Source organism: Cavia porcellus, unplaced genomic scaffold, assembly GCF_034190915.1.
Source record: "Cavia porcellus strain 051 isolate PalLab524CR breed Dunkin Hartley unplaced genomic scaffold, mCavPor4.1 scaffold_11, whole genome shotgun sequence".
Lineage (NCBI taxonomy): Eukaryota > Metazoa > Chordata > Mammalia > Rodentia > Caviidae > Cavia > Cavia porcellus.
The window spans coordinates 29,603,347-29,624,319 of record NW_026947494.1 but is presented as its reverse complement, the minus strand read 5'-3'; the positions used below and the strand labels follow the sequence as shown (position 1 = coordinate 29,624,319).

The following is a 20,973-nucleotide window of genomic DNA, read 5'->3' as shown; positions in this document are numbered from 1 at the left end:
TGTTAAACTGGAAATAACATTAAGTACTTCACTTAGTAGATATCATAGAAATAACACCATAAGTTACTGACAAAATAGTAGGCTTTCATGAGTTAATAATTCATGGTTAATTCCTAGCATGACCAGTAAGAGTAACAGGATATTTTACTTTCAAACTTTAAAAGGTGAAAGAAAAAGCAAGAGGTAGAAGATATAGAAAGGTTGAAAGTGAAGTTATAAAAACTAGAATCTGTAAATATTTCAAACTTTAACTTACAAAAGAAGATTACAGTTAAAGATTATAACATGACAAAATATTCAATTTACCAGAAAGCTTCAATAATTTAAAATTTGTGTATACTCATTTCTACTGCCTAAAATATGCAAAAATTGATAAAACTTCAGAGAGAAATTTATTTATCTCAATAATGGATGAATTTATCACAACTCTTAATAATTTAAAAAAGTAGAAAACAAATGAGGATGAAACTGTAAGTAATAGTATATATAATTATTCACTTACCACATTTCAAAGTATAAATACACAATAAATAGTAAGGTAAATCATATGTTTTATATATAAACAGCGCAATGTCCAGAATGGCATCAAACTAGAAACTCAAAGGTGTAGCAGGAGCAGCCCAGTAAATAAACTGTGGGGAATTCATTTAATGAAACACTGCACACTGCCAAAAATGAACAGATATTTCTACACTCAACAACATGAAATGGATCTCATCGACAATGTTCCACAAAAGAAGACACAAAAAAAAGACAAGGCAAAATTGTGTTCATTCAAAGCTCAAAAGCAGGGAAAGCTACATTTCAGTGTTTAGAGATACAGACTTGGGTAATAAGAATCTCAGGGACAAGGAGGTTAAAGATCAGAAAGAACACAAGAAGGAATAAGAAGGACAAGACTTTATTCTACTCCTTGACACTGTGAGTCATTAAGTGAGTCCATGAAACCAGGCAATACTATTTCATACATTTTCCTTATTGCGTCAAAATCTATATTAAAATATTTTTTGAGCTGGGGATTTAGCTTAGCGACAAAAGCGCTTGCCTGGCAAGTACAAGGTCGTGAGTCCGACCCTCAGGATCAAAAAAAAAAAAAAAAAAAGAAAGACAAGTTTTTTTTTTTTTGTACAGAAAGCAAGAAAACAAGAGCAGTTATGATCATTGTACTTCTAAGGGAAAAGAAGAAGAAAAAAAGAACTCAATGATGATGTGTAAAGAGATCATCCAAAGAGACAGAGAAACCAAGGGGACCTTGAGACCTACTCAGAAACTGTGGTTATATGCTGTGAGATTTGACAACGGTGTGACTCTTACCTAGCCACAATCCCACCCTTCCTATTGTCTCATATTTCATCAGTTTCGTTAATATTTTCCTCTAGGCCCCAGTACTTGCAGCTTTCAAGTATTTACTACCCAGATTGTTTTACTTCCTCTTTGTTGGAGGGTGGAGCTACTTCTTGAAGATGTACGTTTATAGAAGGCCCGAGAATATCATATAACTTTCGGCTTACAGTGCACTACCAATCTTGATACTTAATGAGCGGGTAAACTGAAAGGAGATATAAGAATAAGCACTGCTTACCATGTGAGATATTGCTAAAGAAGCCTGCTGCCAGGTGTCCATGATCAACTTCTCGTTTGCCTCAAAGTTTAACACTATGCTTTCTAGCGCATAATCTGTCTTGTTTCTCAGTATTGCTCTTACTTTTGGTCTGGGCGTAGCTGTCTCTGGAGTAATGGACATTCGAGGACCTGAAGGAAATCTTTGAAAAACAAAACTAACAATCAAACAAAAGACATAGATTTTATTTAACAGAATTCTATTTTTGTGAACATGCTACTTTGTGAATTTTGTTGTCTTGTTCTAATGCCCAATTTCAAAGTTTTCCTGGAAGAATTCTTTAAAGGGACAAAAAGATTACAAAACGCTGTATTCAAATCTCTGTGACCTAGACTTTTAATGATAAAACTCACAAATAGTAGGACATCATTTTCAGATTTAATTTTCAGAGATTATAAAGAGGAAGATTAAACAACAGTGATTACGAAGAAAATACACCACTGATGTTTCTCTGGGCATAGTCCTCTGATGTGGTATAAGCTCATGGACTTAAACTGACTAGTATCATTTGACATCCGAAAGCAGGTGTTGAATAGGCTAAGATGACACAAGTGGGGACTGAAGGGGGCTAAGGTGAACAGGCAGCCAGGTTTTGGTGGTGGGTGGGGTAGAGTTCCAGCAGCTCTCTCCTCTTTAGAATATGGATGGTGGAGGTTTTCTCTTTGTTTTGTCAAGTTCTGTAGCAACACAGAGTTAAGCCCTCCTTCTGCCTTTAACCACATTGCTGCTTTTATGTAGAAATTTTAGAGCTATCCTTGAGAATACACCACCCTTAAGGATCCCAGAATCTCAAAGGTTAAGTGAGACAGAGAGAGCTGTACAAGGTAGACTGTTTCTGTGATTGGAAATGTTCTTTGGTGACCGAAATTATAAAACTCTCAGTTTAGAGAAGGAATAAAGCAAGTACTTCCAAGGATGCCTGTGTTGAAATGAGAATCAGGGTCAGTTACAGTTGCAGTACTGGTTTTCTGGTTTCAAGTTGCTGGAGGAGACAACAGTGATTTGGAAAGACAGATACACACTCCAACAAAGAGCTAACTTGGTATTGTTTTGAAGTATTAGACAATGTTTAAATTTGGCATTCTGGCTCTTTAAGGGGCTTGAAATTCTAACAGCTTACCAAGACTATAAAGTCAGTGTGTTGAGAATCCACTGTTTATCTACTCACATATTTAATTACATTTTAGTAATCAAATACTGTTAAATCAAATAATGTTAAATTAGTTCAAACATGGTAAGCCTGTGTGAACGTCTCTATATATTTAATAAAATACCACATTTATTTCTCATCTTCATTTGCAAAACAACAGCACTGGCATATCTTGGAGAAAAAGAACCTGAGTTTATGATTCCTTTACTAGAAAAAGAAACTGTTTTATTTATTTCTTCCATTGTTAGTAGACCCGGACATAGCACTTGACTTTCTGAGGCTCAGTCTTTCTTGGATAATACAAATATACTATGATTACTATGATTATTCATTATCAATTAACAGCTATTTTATATAATGTTACTATAGTACTACTGTTGTTATAGGACAGTGGAAGGAATAAAGTAGAAATGGTGTGTAAAAATGCCAAACACTGTACTTGTTTCTCTACATGTGTTTCAGAGACTGTGGTTAATTGGCTGGTGAGCTGATTGGTCGATGCAGCGAATAACTGATAGTTCCAGCAGATAGCCATAGCAGTGATTTGAGGTTGAGATTGGTACAGAGTTTTGCAGAAAATAAGAACTGGTTGTTCTCTGCAGTTTTATTCTACCAACCAACATTAATAATTTCCCTCTGACTTGCTATTTTGTGCTAAGAACAGAATGCACTGCCATTCTAACCATTGAAACTTGGCTGCTTTTGGTGATGCTGATGGTTCATATTGCCCTTGGAATTTTTTGTTGTTTTTTAATTTCAAAGTTCTTATTCAGTAGCTTGCCAAACATTTCCCTTGAATTTTTAGTCAAGCAAAGTATATACACTTTTCCTTTTGTGTGCTTTTACACACACAGGAGCCTAGTACAGTTAAGATGGCCTTATGTAGAAGTATAGAAAGAGAGCAAATAGACCTTTGCTTATTGCATAGTATTAATTGTATTCAATTAACATCAAATCTCTTTTTGGAACAAGGTAGGGTAAAATAAAGCAAATAAAAGCAACACAACTAAAAAATCACATATAGGAAAAATAGTTTAATGGATATTATGCAATTAAATAGTCACCATTGAGAGTCCTTGTAACTAAATCTCAAGCATTCTGAGTTCCACACAGTTCCAAACGGTTTGTAGATTTTACTTTATGTAATCTTTACAACAACCTTACTTTACAGAGAAGAAAACTGAGGCTTAGAGTTGTGGCTTGGCCAGAAAAGGAAATTGTCTTAATTTATTTATATATAGTTAGTAAGTGACAGATCCAGAATTCAAACCAGGGGCAAGTTCAAATTATATTCAATATCCTATATATTCAATATCCTATGTTTTGTTTGTGCAAGTAAACTCTCTCACTTGTATTAACTGAGAAAGCTTGTAAAAAGTACAAAAAAATGAATGCAAATTGTACAGTTCATCTTCTTGGAATTTAAAATTAACATTTCATACTTGTGTATTGTTGTGAAAACATCTGTACTTTCTATTTTGATAAGTAAAATTTAGTTTTTCTTTTACATGGTCTGCCTATTGAACACGAAAAAATTTGAGAGTTTAATTCTTCTTTTTCTTGTCTCTCTCTCTCTCTCTCTCTCTCTCTCTCTCTCTCTCTCTCTCTTTTTGTACTGGGGATCAAACTCACAACTCACACTTGCCAGGGAGGTGCTTATGCCCTGAGCTAAATCCCCAGCAATTTTATCAATTTCTTTTTAGTTGATTAATTTACTTCTTAAGGATTTAGAAATCTCCCTTTTAATTGCTTTAATATTTGTAAAAATAAGTTTAAAAAATCTCTTAGTGCTTTAGGGCTGAAAACACGTAATAATAATTATCACCATTACTAACTTCTATTTCTTGATGACAGTTTTTATCTGTTTGTAGCGTCTCAGAATTTGCAATCCTGCTCTTCCTTTGCCTCCTACCCACCAGGTCTATCGAAATAATTATTAAAAAAACTTCTGTATTGTATAGAATTTTTTTGGCTGAAAATATAAGTTAAGATCTATCCCACCATCAACTTCACTTCCCTACTTGCAGGAATCTAATTTTAGGATATTAATAAATCTTTCAGTCTCATGGGGTCTTAATCACTTATGATTGAGATTTTACTGCTTTTTAGTGTCCTAAAAAGACACATAAATATTTTGACTTTCATTTACATGATGTGATAAACACAGACAGACAGACACACACACACACACACACACTCTACTTGATTCCTTTCATAAAAGTGCTGCAAGTTCATAAAACCTTACCAAAGATTATTGGAGCTAAATGTATGGGAGAATTTTTATGTATTGTATATTCCCTAATCCCCACAGCAAAGATTGAAGATACTTCATAATGACCACAGTCTACTACTACAGCAAAAGAAGTAAATATTCAATATAAACAATTCGTATTAGTAATCTTAAGTCAACGATACACTGAAGTCACAAAAATAGTTCAGGTTTTAGAGCTTATCTGAGCTTCTGAATTTTCAAGAAAAGGAGTGTGATATTTCTATTAGTAACAATAACTTGATATCACAAAGCTTTATGTTTAAAATGATTCTGTGTAGCATGATACTTTTCTTACCTAATCTGGCTTTCTGAAACATCTTTAGCATCCAGTTGAACCAATGTGATTCGAGTAAATTTCTTATTATCTTCTGTAGGGTTTTTGCATTCCATTGCCCTATAATAATCTTGAAAGAATCTCTTTGTATCCTGGAAACGGTTCAGTTCTGCCTTTAACAGCAATTGTTACTGTTAATACCCAAGAAAGAATAGACTCACCCATAGATATTTCCCATATAATACTCTTTGAGTACCATTTTAAAAACATTTAGGTAGAAATTAATTTTCTGGAAGTTAAGAAAAAGCATTGGTTGTATTTGTATATATAAACTTTTGTAAAATGAAAGATAACTAGTGATTTTGTGCTCTCTACTCAGAACATTATTCCACTTATTGTGACATTTCTGTCTTTTTATATTGTGAAGAAAGATTACATATACATGATGCCTGAAGTAGTGCATATTCTCCATTATTTTGATGCTAGGAATTCTTTCTGTGTCTCAAAGTTAATCAACCGATACATTAAGAAACACGGAAGTGTCTTCTTTGTCATAGATAACATGTTAGTTGATGTTAGGGTTATCAGTAGCGCTATATGTAGAAATACAAATACAAAAAATAAACAACACTAGATTTTGATACTCTAGGACAATATAGCCTGGTTGTGGAGACATAAAACACAATAACAAAGCAATAGTAAATAGTTTCCTTTTTACACTTTCTCTCTTGTAAAATACATAAGATAGTGGTATAATTCTTCCATTGGTTACAAGTAAACACCTGTGCTGGATTTGCCAGTTAAGTAGCTTGAAGGAAATGGAGCAGCATAGAGGAACCAGTGACAAAAATAAGCATTAATAGCTTGCATGTGGCAACTGCCTATCTGTGCATGTCATTTCTGCTGTGGTGTGTATATGCCGAAATACATACATTGGAAGACTTTGCACACAGGAGATAAAAATACTATAATCACTGACCCTAAATTTCCAAATCATTCTCCACTCGATACTAGAGTGTATGATCTCCTTGTTTTTTTCCAGTAGTGTAAAGCACAGCCTCCAGACTGGATTACGTGATGAGGCTGCTTAAATCAGTATCTGAGGAATAAATTATTGAACCTTTATGCAGATGTATTCCATGATATCTAGTTATTTCTAGAAATATGTTTACATAAAAGAAAAAAAAACTGATCTCATCTTCAAAGCCTTTAATTGAACCTGACCAAAAGACATTTATGAAGGGATCCACTACAAATGCCAGATACATCATCAGAGATAACCTTGCACGATCATATTCACTACTGAGAACAAATAAATGACTGCCTTCAGACTGCAGTCGGCAACAAAACACATTGGTTCAATAAACGTCTTTGTAATATAGAAAAAGATACACCAAATTACTCCTGAGAGGTTGTCCTTTGCATTATTGTACTTTTCCAGCTAAGTGGCTGAAACAGGAAGCATTTAATTTTGTTAATTTGAATTTGTTTTATAAACCAGAAAGAACATTCACATAGTGTTTTAGATTACAGAACATGTTTTAGTCTCCTTGGATTGTGAACATAAATATATGTTTAAATAATTTTTCAAACTAGTATTTTGAAATGACTAGGAAGACTAAGCATTTTTCTTTTTCACTACAAAGAACTCAAATTAAGTTTTTAATATTCAAATATAGAACAATGTCATAGTTTGACAATAAATGTACTTGTCAAGCTTAGTTTCATTAAAACTCCAGAAAGAAAATGAGTCTTTAAAATTATACTTATGAGAACTGACACATAACATATTACAGTGGAAAGAGGCAAATAAAAACCCAATCTGTACAAACTGGATATTGGCAAATAGCTTTGGAAAGTTGCAGAAAAGTGTGGAGGGAGTTTTAAAAATAATTAGTCATTAATACATCGCATGATATTATTTGTTAAATAAATGTAGGAATGAAGAAATTATTTCCTCCTTAGCTTAGCTGAACTCTTTAATGATTAGGTTTAGTAGAGTCTGTTTTATACAATTGGTATTTGAGATTGTGCTGGTTTGGAATTTTTGCCTTAAGTTTCCCTTAGTATAGTGATTAATTTATAAGAGATTAATTTATGTAGTCATAATTTGATTCACTTCATAGTTAAATTTGAATAAGCTGCTTGCTATGGTTTAGATAGAGAACGACTCCTCAAAGCTTTGTGAGCTCAGATTTAGGTCTATTGGAAGGTAATTAGATTATGGGGGAAGTGTATTCATTGAGGAATTCATCTACCAGTGACTTTAACCACTAAGCGTTCTATAGTGGGGCATAAGAGGAAAAGTCAGGTTATTGGAAATATGACATGAAAATATATATTGTCATCCCTGTTTCATTTTACTCTTAGCTTCCTGGTCTCCGGATGTTAGCAGGTCTCCTCTGCTAGGCCCTGCTACCATCCCTACCTGTCTTAGAAATAGCCACCATGCATAGATCAAGACTTCTGAAATTGAGGCAAAATAAATCTCCCTTCCTTTAAGTTGTAGACTTCAAGTATTGTGTCTGAGAAGTGAGGAAAGTTATTAAGACATTGCCAAACTATATCCAGGATTCCCATATAGGAAAAATTAGAAAGTTCAACGTGTTCTATCTGGAAGTCCTTACACTAGTGTCTGGTATGTATGCATTAAGAACCTTACATATGTTAGCTTTTATTCATAGCTCTTTCCTTTTTATTTTCTTCTAGTTGTTGTTGGATATTACTTCAGTTTCTGAGGATGAGAGCCCTAACTCTAGATACTGGTGAAATGTAAGAGTCGAACCATTTCTAAAAGAGTCATATATGGTTTGTACTCATAAGAATAATTTATAAAGCTGGTCTGCTCTTTGTATCTTTATTACTGTGTTGAATTTCAGATATTTCTGGCATAAGCTTTTTAAATACCTGTTCCCAACACCTGACTTCTGCTAGTTCAAACTGATAACCTGAGAATGTTACCAGACTGGTTTATGCTGCTTGAGAATCTTACTTTAAAACACCATCCATGCTTTGTGTGTGGGTGCTGTCCTCTGTTTTTTATGAACTTTTGAATTTTATGCTCTCTTCCCAATCCAGATTCCCAACATACCTGGATAAGTCTTCCTTATCCTGCTAACTTGGCTTTTTTAAATCTCCCACCAGCACAGCAGAGCTAACACAGGACTCTCCCTTTTCCTAAGAAATTACATTCTGAGACAGCTGGTGAATGCTTCACTTTCCCATCTCTGGGACAAAATACCCAACACTGAAAACTTAAAGGAGGAGAGGTTTATTTTGGCTCATAGTGCCAGTGTATCAGTGTACAATTAATGGACTCCAAGGCAGAAATGGAGAGGTGGAGAGACATGGCAGGGGAACATGTGACAGCAAAGAAGCAGAGAGAGAGAGTAGGGTGGAGCAGGGAGGAGAATACACACTTGTTACCTACCAGCAGTGGCACACCTCAACCAACTACACTCCAACTCTGAATAGGAAACTTTATGGGACATTTAAAACTAAACCATAACACATATACAGTGTGTGTGGACTCAGCCAGGCACGATTCACATCCCAGGTGAGATGGAGATCAAGATATTGCAAATTAAAACAGCAAGAGAGTTTATCGTGATCCACAGAATAGTGTGCAATTTAAATTTTGTGCATTGCTAATTTCTGGAATTTTCCACTGAATAATTTTGGACCACAAGACATAGTGCTATGGGTCTGCAGTCTCAGCTACATAAGAGAATTGCTGAGGTAGTTTGAAACCAGCCAAATCAGATCCTACCTTGAAAATAAAAGAAAGGAAAACTATATGAATATACAAATGGGAAGGTCGTGGTTGACAAATGAAATTATAAGGGAACTACTGTATCAACAAGATGTATCCTGCCTCTCAGATAAAATATATGCCAGATAAAATAAATGTGACTATTTTATTTTCATTAGTCTATATTTATAATACAAAATACTTCCATTATATTTGGTACATGTATATGCCACATCTTAATTCTTTTCATATTCCCTTTCCTTCCCCACTATCTGTTTTATCTGACAATCTCTAGAGATTTTACATAGAAGGTGTTTAGCAAATACCTTTCAATAAGTAACCAATGATTGCTTGCAGTTCTCGCCTTCCTAGAGACCTCCCCTGGTGCCTACGCTGGACCACAGGAGGCCTGAAATCAGCCAAGCCTGAGAGGCAGGAGCAGCCTTCTTGATATAATAATTTCCTTAGCATGGCTTCACTTGTCACAGTTTCAGTGACCTTGGTCAACCATGACCTCGCCAGTTGTATGTATATAGTTTTTCCTCATTTTATTTTAAAGATGGTATCTCATTTGTCAGATAAATACTATCATTTCCTGAAGTAACTCCTTTTGCAAATTAATCAGCTGAAGATCAGAAGTGTTTTCCATTTTCCATCTTCATTGTTTTTCTTTTAGGAAAAATATAGCCATGTATGCATAGCTTCACCTTTATATATCCTTGCTGTTCACTTCAGCTTGATTCAATTTTACATAGGTTTCTAGTTGATGCTAGGCTCCTGACCTTTCTCTTAGAACACTTAGAGAACTTTAGAAAATACATTATTGCAAAAATATCTTTTTGAGATGTGAATTTTTTACTTCTAATTTTATTAGTCCATATTTGCAGTACACACTGACTGCTTTCATTGTGGGTATTTGGTACATGCACATGCTGCATCTTAATTCTTTTTATATTTCCTCCCCACTTGCTTCCTCCACTTCTTGTTACCCTCTCCATTTACAAAAGATCTATTTAAAAACTTGTTATCAGTTTTACAACTCTTTAGTCTTAAATCCTTTGAAATGAAAGCGTCTCTGGCCTGTGTGAAGGTAGGATCCTATCTTCAGTGGGTCTCTTGCTCCAAGTAAAAATCTAAGTTCAGTAATGAAGATAGAAAAGTATTTTCTTTTCCTCTGAGTGAGATCTACTAAATGTATTAAATGCATGCCCTATGACTCCTCATACTCTATCGTACTCCAAATCTCAAAGCTCCCTAGTGCTATTTGGGCAAAACTAGATGCCAAAGACATCTTCTCTGTTGCTGGCAGTAACATCAGAATAAAAGTAATGTTTATTTCTTATCTTCTATTGTGCAATTTTTATTTAGTAGGATGTGAATTTAAGTTAATTAGGGTCTTTTAATCCACTAATATTGGAAGATGTTTTGTTTTTAGAAATCAAATGCTCACTGGGTCTATTCTAGGCCATTGTGAAGGGTTGGGCTGGCCTCACTAGGTGTCTGCTTTGACAGATCAACTAAGTATACAGTTGAGTTGCAGACACTGTAACTGCTGTCCCTCTGCATATATCCAGGCCACCTGCAAACAGAGCTGGTGAGTAGCAGTTTGGGATGCTCCCTGTTTGGTATGTGTTTGTCTGGGACCAAAATGATTTCTGTGAGCTAATTTGCTTGGCAAGCCGGAACACATACCAGGTAGTGTTATATAAAATGACCCTTAAACAGAACCCTAACATTCCCAAAGGAACTGCTTCATGAGGGATGCAGCTGTAAAGAGAAAAACCTATGTCTCAGTGACTGGCCACTCTTACTTGCATTAGCGAAGAGAAGTGGTTCATTGTTATTCCGAGAAAGTCTTGAAACCAGCTCTCGTTAATGATATCAAGCCGCTCTTGCTCTGCCTTTTCCTTCCTGGCATCACAGATGTCCCACAGTCGGTCGCGCAGATCCTGAACAGAAAAGAAAATGGTGCTGTTACAATGGAGAATCCCTGATCAGACACCTCAGGCTAATCCATCTAAAATCTTTTGCTCATGTTAAAAATGTGCCTAAAGCAAATATTGACTTGATGTGCTCATATATTAGAATAACTTATACAACCAATAATTAGTTTGCTTCTACCCTCAAATAATGTCCCTATCTAATACAAATCCACTTCAAGCACATTTTTCATGGATGGCTACATTTTATGAATTTAAGTCTTTCCTCAACAAATTTGTTTGGTTAAAAAAATCCTTTCAGTGAAATTGGTGGGGAGGGGTGTATTGTTGACAGAAAAAAAAATACATAGCTGCATTTAAACTAAGAGCCTGGAGCTTGCTAGTAAATACCACAGATGGAAGATGCCATTTACCAAAACAAGAGGTCTGAGTGAGGTGGTCTAAAAATAAGCTTTGCATAAAAATATCTAATAGCAAAAATACCTTTCGGAGATCCAAGTTCTACCACATACAAGATTCTAAGCAATAATACAGATGATAAACATTATAATGCATAATGTGCATGTTTATAATATGGTAGATAATTTTATAGTAACATAGTTTATTTGTGTATTTTATAATTTACATATAAATATAACAATAGTAATTGTAGGGGATGATTATAGCACATAAATCACTATATTTGCATCATCCTACTTGATGCCTCAGAACTACTTCAGGTCGGTATTAATATCTTCATCTTGAAGATGAGGGAACAGAGTCACAGAGTAGTTGCTATTCTCGTGTCTCACAATGAGTAAGTGGTAGAGACAGGATATGAACCACTGATCTGGAGTGATGCGCACCACTGTGTTACACTTCAGGTACTTTATCCTGTAAAATTAAGATAATACTATACCTTTCAAATGATAATACAAAATTAATTAGCATGTATAAAGAAAGTAGTTAGCACACAATAATTCCTCAGTTTGTGAAAGCTCTTGTTATATATTTATTCATAGCAACAAAGTGTTTTTTAATAAAATATCTCAGTGATTATATAGTCTAAAATTTCAAGTTTTTTAAAATACTGATGCACTGAACGTTCAGCATGTACGGGGGACTGTGTACTGTTTTTTACATATAATCTCCTGCTCACTACAGAGGGAGGTTTCTAAGGAGTCAACTGAGGCACAGAGAGGTTAAGTCACTTACCTATGATTTTGATCTGGGTGGTGACAGTAATTTGAACCCAAGTAATTTGATTCCAGTGCCTACAGTGAGTGAGTTTTTCTTGTGGGACACCATGTTAATGAAACACTTTGTGTTGGAATTCTACCTTAACACTCTTGTAACTGTGTGGAGGCTGCACTTAAAAATATCACAAGTCATTTTTATTAGATCAATGCACCATTATACTGGAGCTGATCTTGACATCTCCACAGTGTTTCTGTAAGTGATCTGTGGGATATTAAATGAATACCAGCTTGTGATTAGCAAATATTTATATCTTTTTAAAACACAGGTGAGGATACATCAAAGGATAAGTTACAAAAGCTGGAGTCTGAAGACTTGCTTGTAGTGTTTCTTTTGCACTGCTTGACTGACTACTTTTGCAGTTAACATTCTTTCTGCGGCTCAGTTTCCCAATCAGTAAAATGCAAAAGATAAGAATAGCAGAATTTCTCCATTAATTTCATAGAAATAGTTCAAGGACAAGTAATATTACAAAGGGTAAAAAAGAATTAAACAATTAATGTTTATTATACCTTTACCTAGACATATTTTGGGGGGTTCACATTTTATTTGGCAAGAATTAAGGAATAACTAATATTCATGAAAAATCTGGATGGATTGGATTTTAGAAACTGCTGGCTATTGATTGAGAAGATTGCACAGATAAAAATCCATGAAAATGAACACACTGACAAATGTAAACATTTTCTGTTGGGTCAGCATCTAAAGTGAATTCATAACTTAGCATAGGACAATTGTAATATAAGACATTGAAATTAAGCTTCTCATGCATTAGAGGCCCTTGTCCAAAGCATCAATCAGGGTAAAGTCTTTCTTTTCTGAGTTTATAAAGATCTACTTATTAACTGTTGCACATTGTGCTTGCTGGATGTACAAAAATATGTAGGACTTGGTACCTGTATTCAAGGAATCTATTACCTAGAGGCAACCCTTTGAGTTTTGTTCATTTTCCTTATCCTTTCTGCTATCTATCTGCATAACTTTGTTTAAGATAGACATGTGATTCACTTCAGGCAATGAGTACAACCACATGGACCAACAAGGGCTATAAGAACCTATTAGGCAAAGGCCAAGAATGCTCATTGTGCTACTGACCCAAGCAGCTGCCATGTTCTCATTCTGAGCTAGAAGTATGGGAGAGCCACTGCTCTGGAAAGTTAATTGATTATGAGTTCAAACCGTTATGAGTTCTAACAACTTGTAAGCATAAGAAGGGAATGAGTTTTACAGGACAAGGTATCAAAGTGTGGTGACCCTGACCCAGCAGGTCACAGATGTCCTTACATTCAATCTCTGGTGTAACTCAGCCTTTGTTGCCTCATCATTCCACAGATCTTCAGGAAGAGAGTTGAAATCAGCTTGCCATTGAGATACAAATTCTTGCTTGTAATCTGGTTGTTTTAGAAGCTGCTTGAAACTTGTTCTACAAGACATGAGAATGAGATAGATGGCTCCTGTGTGTCATATCTAGTTATAACATTCTGACTTAGAAGACTTTACTCACCTAGTTTCATATAGGTAAGCGAGGAGGGTGTGCTGATCTTCTCTCAGATTCCTGAGGGCTGTTTTGATGGTGTTTATGTATGAATTCTCTATTAATTGCCAGTAAGGTATTAAAAATGCACGTACTTCCTGTTAAATGGTAAAGCATAAAAGTCTTTGAAAGATGAAAATGTTTCTGAATAACTGAGTCGGAGGTGAACTACTACTAAGATCAAAGGCAGTTTGATACCGCTTAAAGGGATCCCTGTGAAATTTCTTCTTCCTCCTTTATCTCCTCCCCCAGCTAATGCCAATTCCAAATAATTCTTCAAATCTTAGTACAGAAATAATTTCTTATAGTGAACCTTCTCTGACCCAATAAGTTTTCAGGATCACTCTAAGATGCTCTGAGTTTCTCCTTTTGTACTATTTCTCCTATTATTGAAATAATATTTATGATATTAATTATAACTTCATCTGTATTTGACTGTATACTAATTCCACAACTCCAGAAGCCATGGCTGTCTTGTTTACCACTATATAGTCTTTTCTATAATTACCATACTGTCTGGGACCTAATAGGTCCCCAAAGAACGAATTGAACCATCATATTTTGCCTTAGCTGGAAAACTGTCTCATATGAGGAAAACTTGGTGTTCATTTTAGGGTGTTGATGAGTTATTTCTCTGATAGACATTGTATCTTTGCTGTGTGCATGATGAAAATTAGAAAATTTCTTTTAAATTATCTTAGGTAAAGCAAATAAACAATTAAAATAAAGAAATAACACAAGTGAATTAAAGTGTAGAAACCATTAAGTATAAAACTTGCTATGTAATTATTCTCTTACTAGCTATGCATTTACTTAGGGAACCAATCATGTGAACCTAGTAGTTCATCTCCAGTCATGAAATGCCAAATACTAAAGATGTGTAATCCAGTCTCTTTGTGGATGTTACGGTTGCACTAAGCACAAAATTTTCATGACATTCCTAAGATGATTTGGCTGTTACAACAACCAGATGCCTAGGTAGCCACTGGGTTTTGCAGCTGGATGTCAGAGAACAATAGGATTCTTCAGGGTGTGTCCTTGTCTAGCACACCCGTTTCAGGTGGGACAGCTGGCTGCAGTTTTATTGGTTTACCTTCAAAGGTTTCTTCTTGAGTTGAGCACATGCCTTTGATCCCAGCAGTCTGGAAGCCTGAGGCAAGACGATACCAGGTTCAAGCCTAGCTCAGGTAATTTAGTGATTAACAGGGGTGTAGCTCAGTGCAGAAGTCTGAGTTTGCTAGAGCTTCCCCACTCAAAAATCCTCCCACTAATAAAAATCAGAAGTCAAATACCATGAAAATCATGCTAATTCAGGCATAGGAACATGGATGGGTGCTGCTTTTGTTGAATATGTCTTCAGCAGAAGGCATTCATTTCTGGGAATGAATTCCTGGGAAACTGCATCCCTTCTTGTCCTCAGGGAGAAAATAGGTCCTCACAAAAATCATTCATTTTTGCTCTCCTGATCTCAGCATCACTCAACATTAGTTCAAAGTATGCCAGAGAAGTCTCTAGAAAATGCACATCAGTGTTTGTGTTTGTTTGTGTGTCTCTTAGTCACTTTGCGGTGCTGGAGCTCAAACCAAGGCTTCACACATACTGGACTAATGCTCTACCACTAAGCCGTGGTCTGGGGCCTATCTCAGCTTTTTGATGAGAGCATATATGTTACCAGCTATAAAGGCTTTCTGGGTATTGCAAAAAAATTTCTATGAGTCCTCCTATAAATACAGGAAACAGTGAATTGTACTAGTTTGATTTCTAACTGACATACCTCTGGTATCGGTTCACTCACATAGACCCATTCTTCACATCCTGGCTTAGGTGGTGGCTGCGCTATTGGAGTGGGTGATACTTCTGTAGACCCAACAGGTGATTTCTTTAGTGGTATTTTTCCTCCTGATGTTTTTCCTTTAGGAGAACCTTAAACATTCACATTAGATCATTCTAATTACAAGTAGACAAACAAGATAGATTTCTGGTTGATGAATATAAATCTATGCTTGCTGTGGATGTCAAGCAACATTATTTTTCAAGCTCCTTTGGACAGTCTTACCAAATAAAAAGAAACTATCTCATTCTCCACAGACCCCATATTAAACAATAATATTACTCATAAAATTTTTAAAACAATTTAAGTGCTATCATCCAATTGGCTATTAAAATTAATAGATATTTTGTTTTCATCTCATATGGTTCTTATAAAGTTTAGATTCCAGAGCAAAGTGTGTTTCATTCACTACTGCAAAACTGGCAATTAAGCTCAGTACCTGAGTGTAAAGAACGTGAGGGATAGTTGCAGTGTCCTTTTGGGCCCAGTGTAATGGGCAGGAAAAAAGAATAGTATGTAAGAGTCATCCAGAAGAGGAGAGGCAGGAAGGGGAGGAGAGGCTACACTGCCTTGATGCTCCAGACCCTTTGCATGTGCTTGCAGCTAACACAGTGTTTCTAGGGGGATGCTGTGATTCCTGCTACAGCTAAGGAACGAGAATAAATGCAGTTACTGCCAGAAGGCTGGCTGAATCAAGGAATGATAGAGATAGAAGGAAGTGGAAGGTAATAAAAGGGAAAAAGAGAGACAAAAAAGGGAAGAGTACAACAAAGAGGAGGAGAGAGGAGGAAAAGGCGTATTGTTCTAGTTAGAATGTATAAAGGATGCATCCACTTCCCTTTGCGTGATAGCGTGGAGGAGAGCCCAGAATGGTGAACTATACCTGTCTAATCTGAATGACTTTGTTCCATAACTTAGAGAACATGAAAACAACCCGGAAGTGTCAAGGGTATTATCATTGAGAATTCATTCAGTTTAAAATTCACTTATCTTCAGATTAATTTTTGAGATTTTTTTTAGGTGCAATTCACAGATGCCTGTAACACGGGAAATTCTTTGTTTCCCTAGAACATAGTGTTCCAATGAGCATGATTTAGTGGTAATACTGTGAAAAGTAAATACGTCTTTCACGTTCATATTAGTTTAAAAATGCATGAATTATAAGTAGAGAAGAAATGATCAGTTATGTCTTGTGGGTAGTTCAGGTGACTTCTACTTATATTTAAAAATAGATCTCACTATCTATAGATCTGAGATTAAATCTAAAATTTGGAAAATTTAGAAATGTTTAAGAAAATGCTTGTCCAGGCAGTAAGCCAAAATATTCATAATTGGATTTCTTTTTATCTATGATGATTCTTCATTCTTTGATCTGATTCTATGGTAAAGTAAACATGATACCTCTACTATCATTTTCAGATAAAATTCTCTGAGAAGATTTCTAAGAAGGATTAATTCTAAACTGCAAACTAGATTTTCTTTTCCTTTTTTTCCTTTTCTTAAACATCTTGATAATTTAGGGAAAATTAAAAGATAAGGAATTTTTATTATTGTTTTCTCACAGTAATTTCTATGTAATTTCTATTTAAGGTTTATTTAGGTTTCAGAAATGAAAATGCTGGAAGGGGAAAAAGATTTCAAAGAATACAAATGTATCTATGCCACAGTAAATGCAAACAAAAGTTGCTTCTGATCAAAATCAGCATCTTAAACAAAGAAGTATTCCTTTGAATGCTTCTGTCTATTGAGAACTGTACTTTCATGAAAAGTTGAGTACTTACTGTAGATACTCTTCAAGAGTATCTTCAAGAGGGGCTGGGGATTTAGCTCAGCGGCATAAGCGCCTGCCTTCAAGCAGGCAGTCGTGAGTTCAATCCCTGGTACCGATAAATTGAAAAACACACACACACAAAAAAAAAAAAAAAAAAAAAAAGAGTATCTTCAAGAGTATTCTAAAGAAAACTCTTGAAGAATGCTAAGAAGAATACTTTTCAAGAGTATTCTAAAAACTTCCATTTATTAGAATAATCTATTTTTAGTTATGCTACTGGTAAATTTTAGTGTATTTTTGGTTGTTTTTGTTGTTGATATACCTGATATATCACATAGAAGCCAGCAGAGCCAGAATAGTTATACATCAAAATACAGTTAAGCAAAAAGAAAAATTCAGTGTTAAGATACAAGCTTTATTTAATACTGGAAGTGGAGCAATGGTCTGTCAAGATGGAATGAGAGAAAACCAGAGTTGAGCTAAACAACCATAAATAAATAATAGTCATAGCTAGGTAAGTTTTGAGTAATTAAAAGTCAAAATCTAGAATCAAAGTTAAAAGAAAGTAGATGTTTAATTCAAACATAAAAAATCTGTATTAGTTGAGAAGGAGAGGGCATTAAAAAAATGCAGACCTCTTTTGAATTAGCATTTTTCAGGGAGGAAAAGAACTGGAAGATGAGAGAATAAAAGATATAGAAATTATTATTTATATTTTTAAATAAAGGTGAACAGTTCTTAAGAAAACATCCCCTTATTTATTTTGACTCTCAACTTCCTCATCTTTGAAGCAGTAAATAATCACATCTACTTCCCAGGTGATTGTGAGAATGTAGTGAGATCATAAATTTAATTCCTCTTACCTAGTGCCTGGCACATGGCAGGCACTCTAAAAGTGCTATGATAGCTTGCTATGACTGTGAGTTGGGTAATAAAAGCAGATTGTGGTTAATTTTGCAATCTGAATCACGTACTGTGATAATGAATTATAAGCTTCAGATATGTGGTATCTATTTTAAGATGAAAGTCAATATATTCTGCATTTTTCTTAAAATTGATTAAGACCTTATAAATTGTGCAGAATATTGCTCTCTATTTTTTAGTCCCAGGTGATAAAAATAATTTTGGTAATGGCTATTGTTTTCTTTTATAACTGGCACATTTCCTTTTCTCTGGGAATGAGGCTGAAGTAACCCCTATGCCTCTTCTTTGCCTTGCCTGTCAAGTTGTTCTCTGTTTAATGAGATATAATAACCATTGAGTCCTTGAGCTGCACACGCTAATTCCCTAATATCAAGCCTTCAGAATCATATTTGGTTTTCAAAATCGTAATACATTAGAAATAACTGAATGTTTCTGATATTCTAATGACTACAATAAGGCAGTATACCTTGGGCTCTAGTGTAGGGATTCTCAAAGTTTGATACCATCAGAATCTCTCAGAGCATTGATTGAAACATGAGTTGCTAGATCACCTTTCTGTAACTGCAGAGCAAGTCTGGAGTGCAGGTGAGTATTTGCTTTGCTAACACACGTGATGCAGATGTCACTGGACCAGGGCCTCCTACTAAGAGCGCCCTTCCTTATGGATCCATCTAGTTATTTTACTTTTGTCTTTCTGTTTCAGTTCTTCCACATCTTTTCAAACCAGTGACATGTTTATAACATTGACGCTATGTTTTGTTTTGTTTTGTTTTTTGTCTTTTTCCTTTTTATCGGTACCCAGGATCGAACTCACGACTGACTGCTTGCAAGGCAGGCGCTTATGCCGCCTAGCTAAACCTCCAGCCCCCGACGCTATGTTATTTTTGAGTCAAGCGGCCTGATAGCACCTACAACACTTGGAACTGTAAAGCAAATCAGAAGGCAAGCACTGGAATAATACTAATACTAATACTAATAATACATAGTACTAGCCACAGGAACTAAAGATGACATTCTATTTCTAAGTGTTTGTTTCACAGAATGATAGTCCTAATAGATACTCCTTCAAGGGAGAAAACTTTTGCAATCAAAGTATTCTGGGATCTTATTGCATTTCTGAATTCTTGAGAGATGCCTATTGACATAGGAAAGATTCCCTGTAATTAAAAATATTTAAACATAGTGTAACTGGGCATTTTTCTGAATTTAGTTGATTATGGAAAACTTAGATTCTATTTAGCATCTCCCAGAAGAACCTGTAGAGTTGAAAAGCCTTCTTTTATGAAAGAAAATAGTGGGACAGTGGCAAACGGGAGGAAGAGGATGAGAAATACTTTAAGATTTAAGACAGATGCAATTGTGAGTAGAATCCCAGTCAAAAGGCAGAGACTGATGTAATGTGTGGAGAAGAGTCTAAATGAATGAAAGACACTAACAAGAGAAAATAATAAACCTGAAGAAAGAGAAGAAACAGTTTGTTAACTCATAAGAAATGCTTTAAATATAATCGTGATCTGTATTCTGGCTTGTGAGATAAAATAATTCATAGTGTTCATGGTTAATGATGTTAATGTCAAATATTAAGAAATAAAACAATAATTTGCTTTTTCAGAAGGAAATCCTTTTCTAAATGCCAAAACAAATGCCCATTTCATTTATTTTAACAATACTATTTCAATGCAACCAAAAGAATTTTAAATCTTGACTGAGGGCTCATTTGTTTCCAATATTTAACACAGTAGAAGAATAAAATAAAACTCAAAAACATTTGGAAATGTTTGGTGCCAGTCAAATGGATATAACCACAAAGTTCTAGTATATGTATTTTCCTGTTGAACATGGTGTTTGCTTGTGATTTGTTTGGCATCTGTCTGATTTTAATCAAGAAAACTCTATGACTTATTCATTACATTGTCTAATTTGATGATTTTGAAATTAGTATGTATTCCTTTTTATATTTCATGGTTATGGTATGAACTTTCAACTGCTCCGTTGTTAACCACGAAAAAGTAAGAAATAATTAATGTAAAATATGAATTTATGCCAGTATTTTACAAGAGCTGAGCATAGACTACAGGTATTAGAATTAGGTAACATTTTTTGTTTCACTGTTAACTTGCCTGCAATGTCATATAATCAGAGAAAAATAAAATTATTTCACAGAACTTTTTTTTTTTTTTTTGTCTTTTTGAGACAAGGTCTCTCTATGCAGTTCAAGCTGGGCTTGAGTTCACTTTGTTGCCTAGGCTGGTCTCGAACTCACAACAATCCCTCTGCCTCAGCTTCTTGAGTGCTAGGATTACAGGTATAAGCCATCATGCCTGCCTGGAACTATTTTTATATTTATTTAAATGTCAAAAATAAATGCCTCTTCAGAATATCATTTTGTGACTATTTCACATTCTTAAATTGCACCTGTATTGGTAATTTATGATGTACAGTTAAACAAATTATGAACTTCAAAATAGTCTTATTTAATGATCTCTGGGCAAGTCAATGGTAGGTATTCATGCCAGCATTTTTATTTTAATTAATTGGTTACTACAGAAACTTAGCATAAATCTAACAATATGGCTTGAATTTTTTCCCACAATTGAAAGTTATTTTTAAAAATTCTCCCCACTTTAAAAACATAGTAAAAAAAATATAGAAAATACGTAAATGAACCT

The 20,973-nt window shown here is 34.9% G+C and overlaps 1 protein-coding gene across 4 annotated transcripts in view; it reads right to left on the bottom strand.

The window, feature by feature from the left end:
• Window positions 1-20,973, bottom strand: part of Spef2 (sperm flagellar 2) — a 164,677-nt gene that overhangs the window by 49,215 nt on the left and 94,489 nt on the right. For 3 of the 4 annotated variants that reach the window (XM_063258063.1, XM_013152903.3, XM_063258064.1), the window contains 6 exons: window positions 15,553-15,701; window positions 13,749-13,876; window positions 13,529-13,667; window positions 10,880-11,017; window positions 5,339-5,490; window positions 1,583-1,763 (listed from right to left, as the gene is read on the bottom strand). In XM_063258063.1, the coding sequence (XP_063114133.1) occupies window positions 1,583-1,763; window positions 5,339-5,490; window positions 10,880-11,017; window positions 13,529-13,667; window positions 13,749-13,876; window positions 15,553-15,701 (887 nt within the window). The remainder of the gene's footprint in view (window positions 1-1,582; window positions 1,764-5,338; window positions 5,491-10,879; window positions 11,018-13,528; window positions 13,668-13,748; window positions 13,877-15,552; window positions 15,702-20,973) is intronic. The other variant, XR_010050435.1, reaches the window with a different exon arrangement.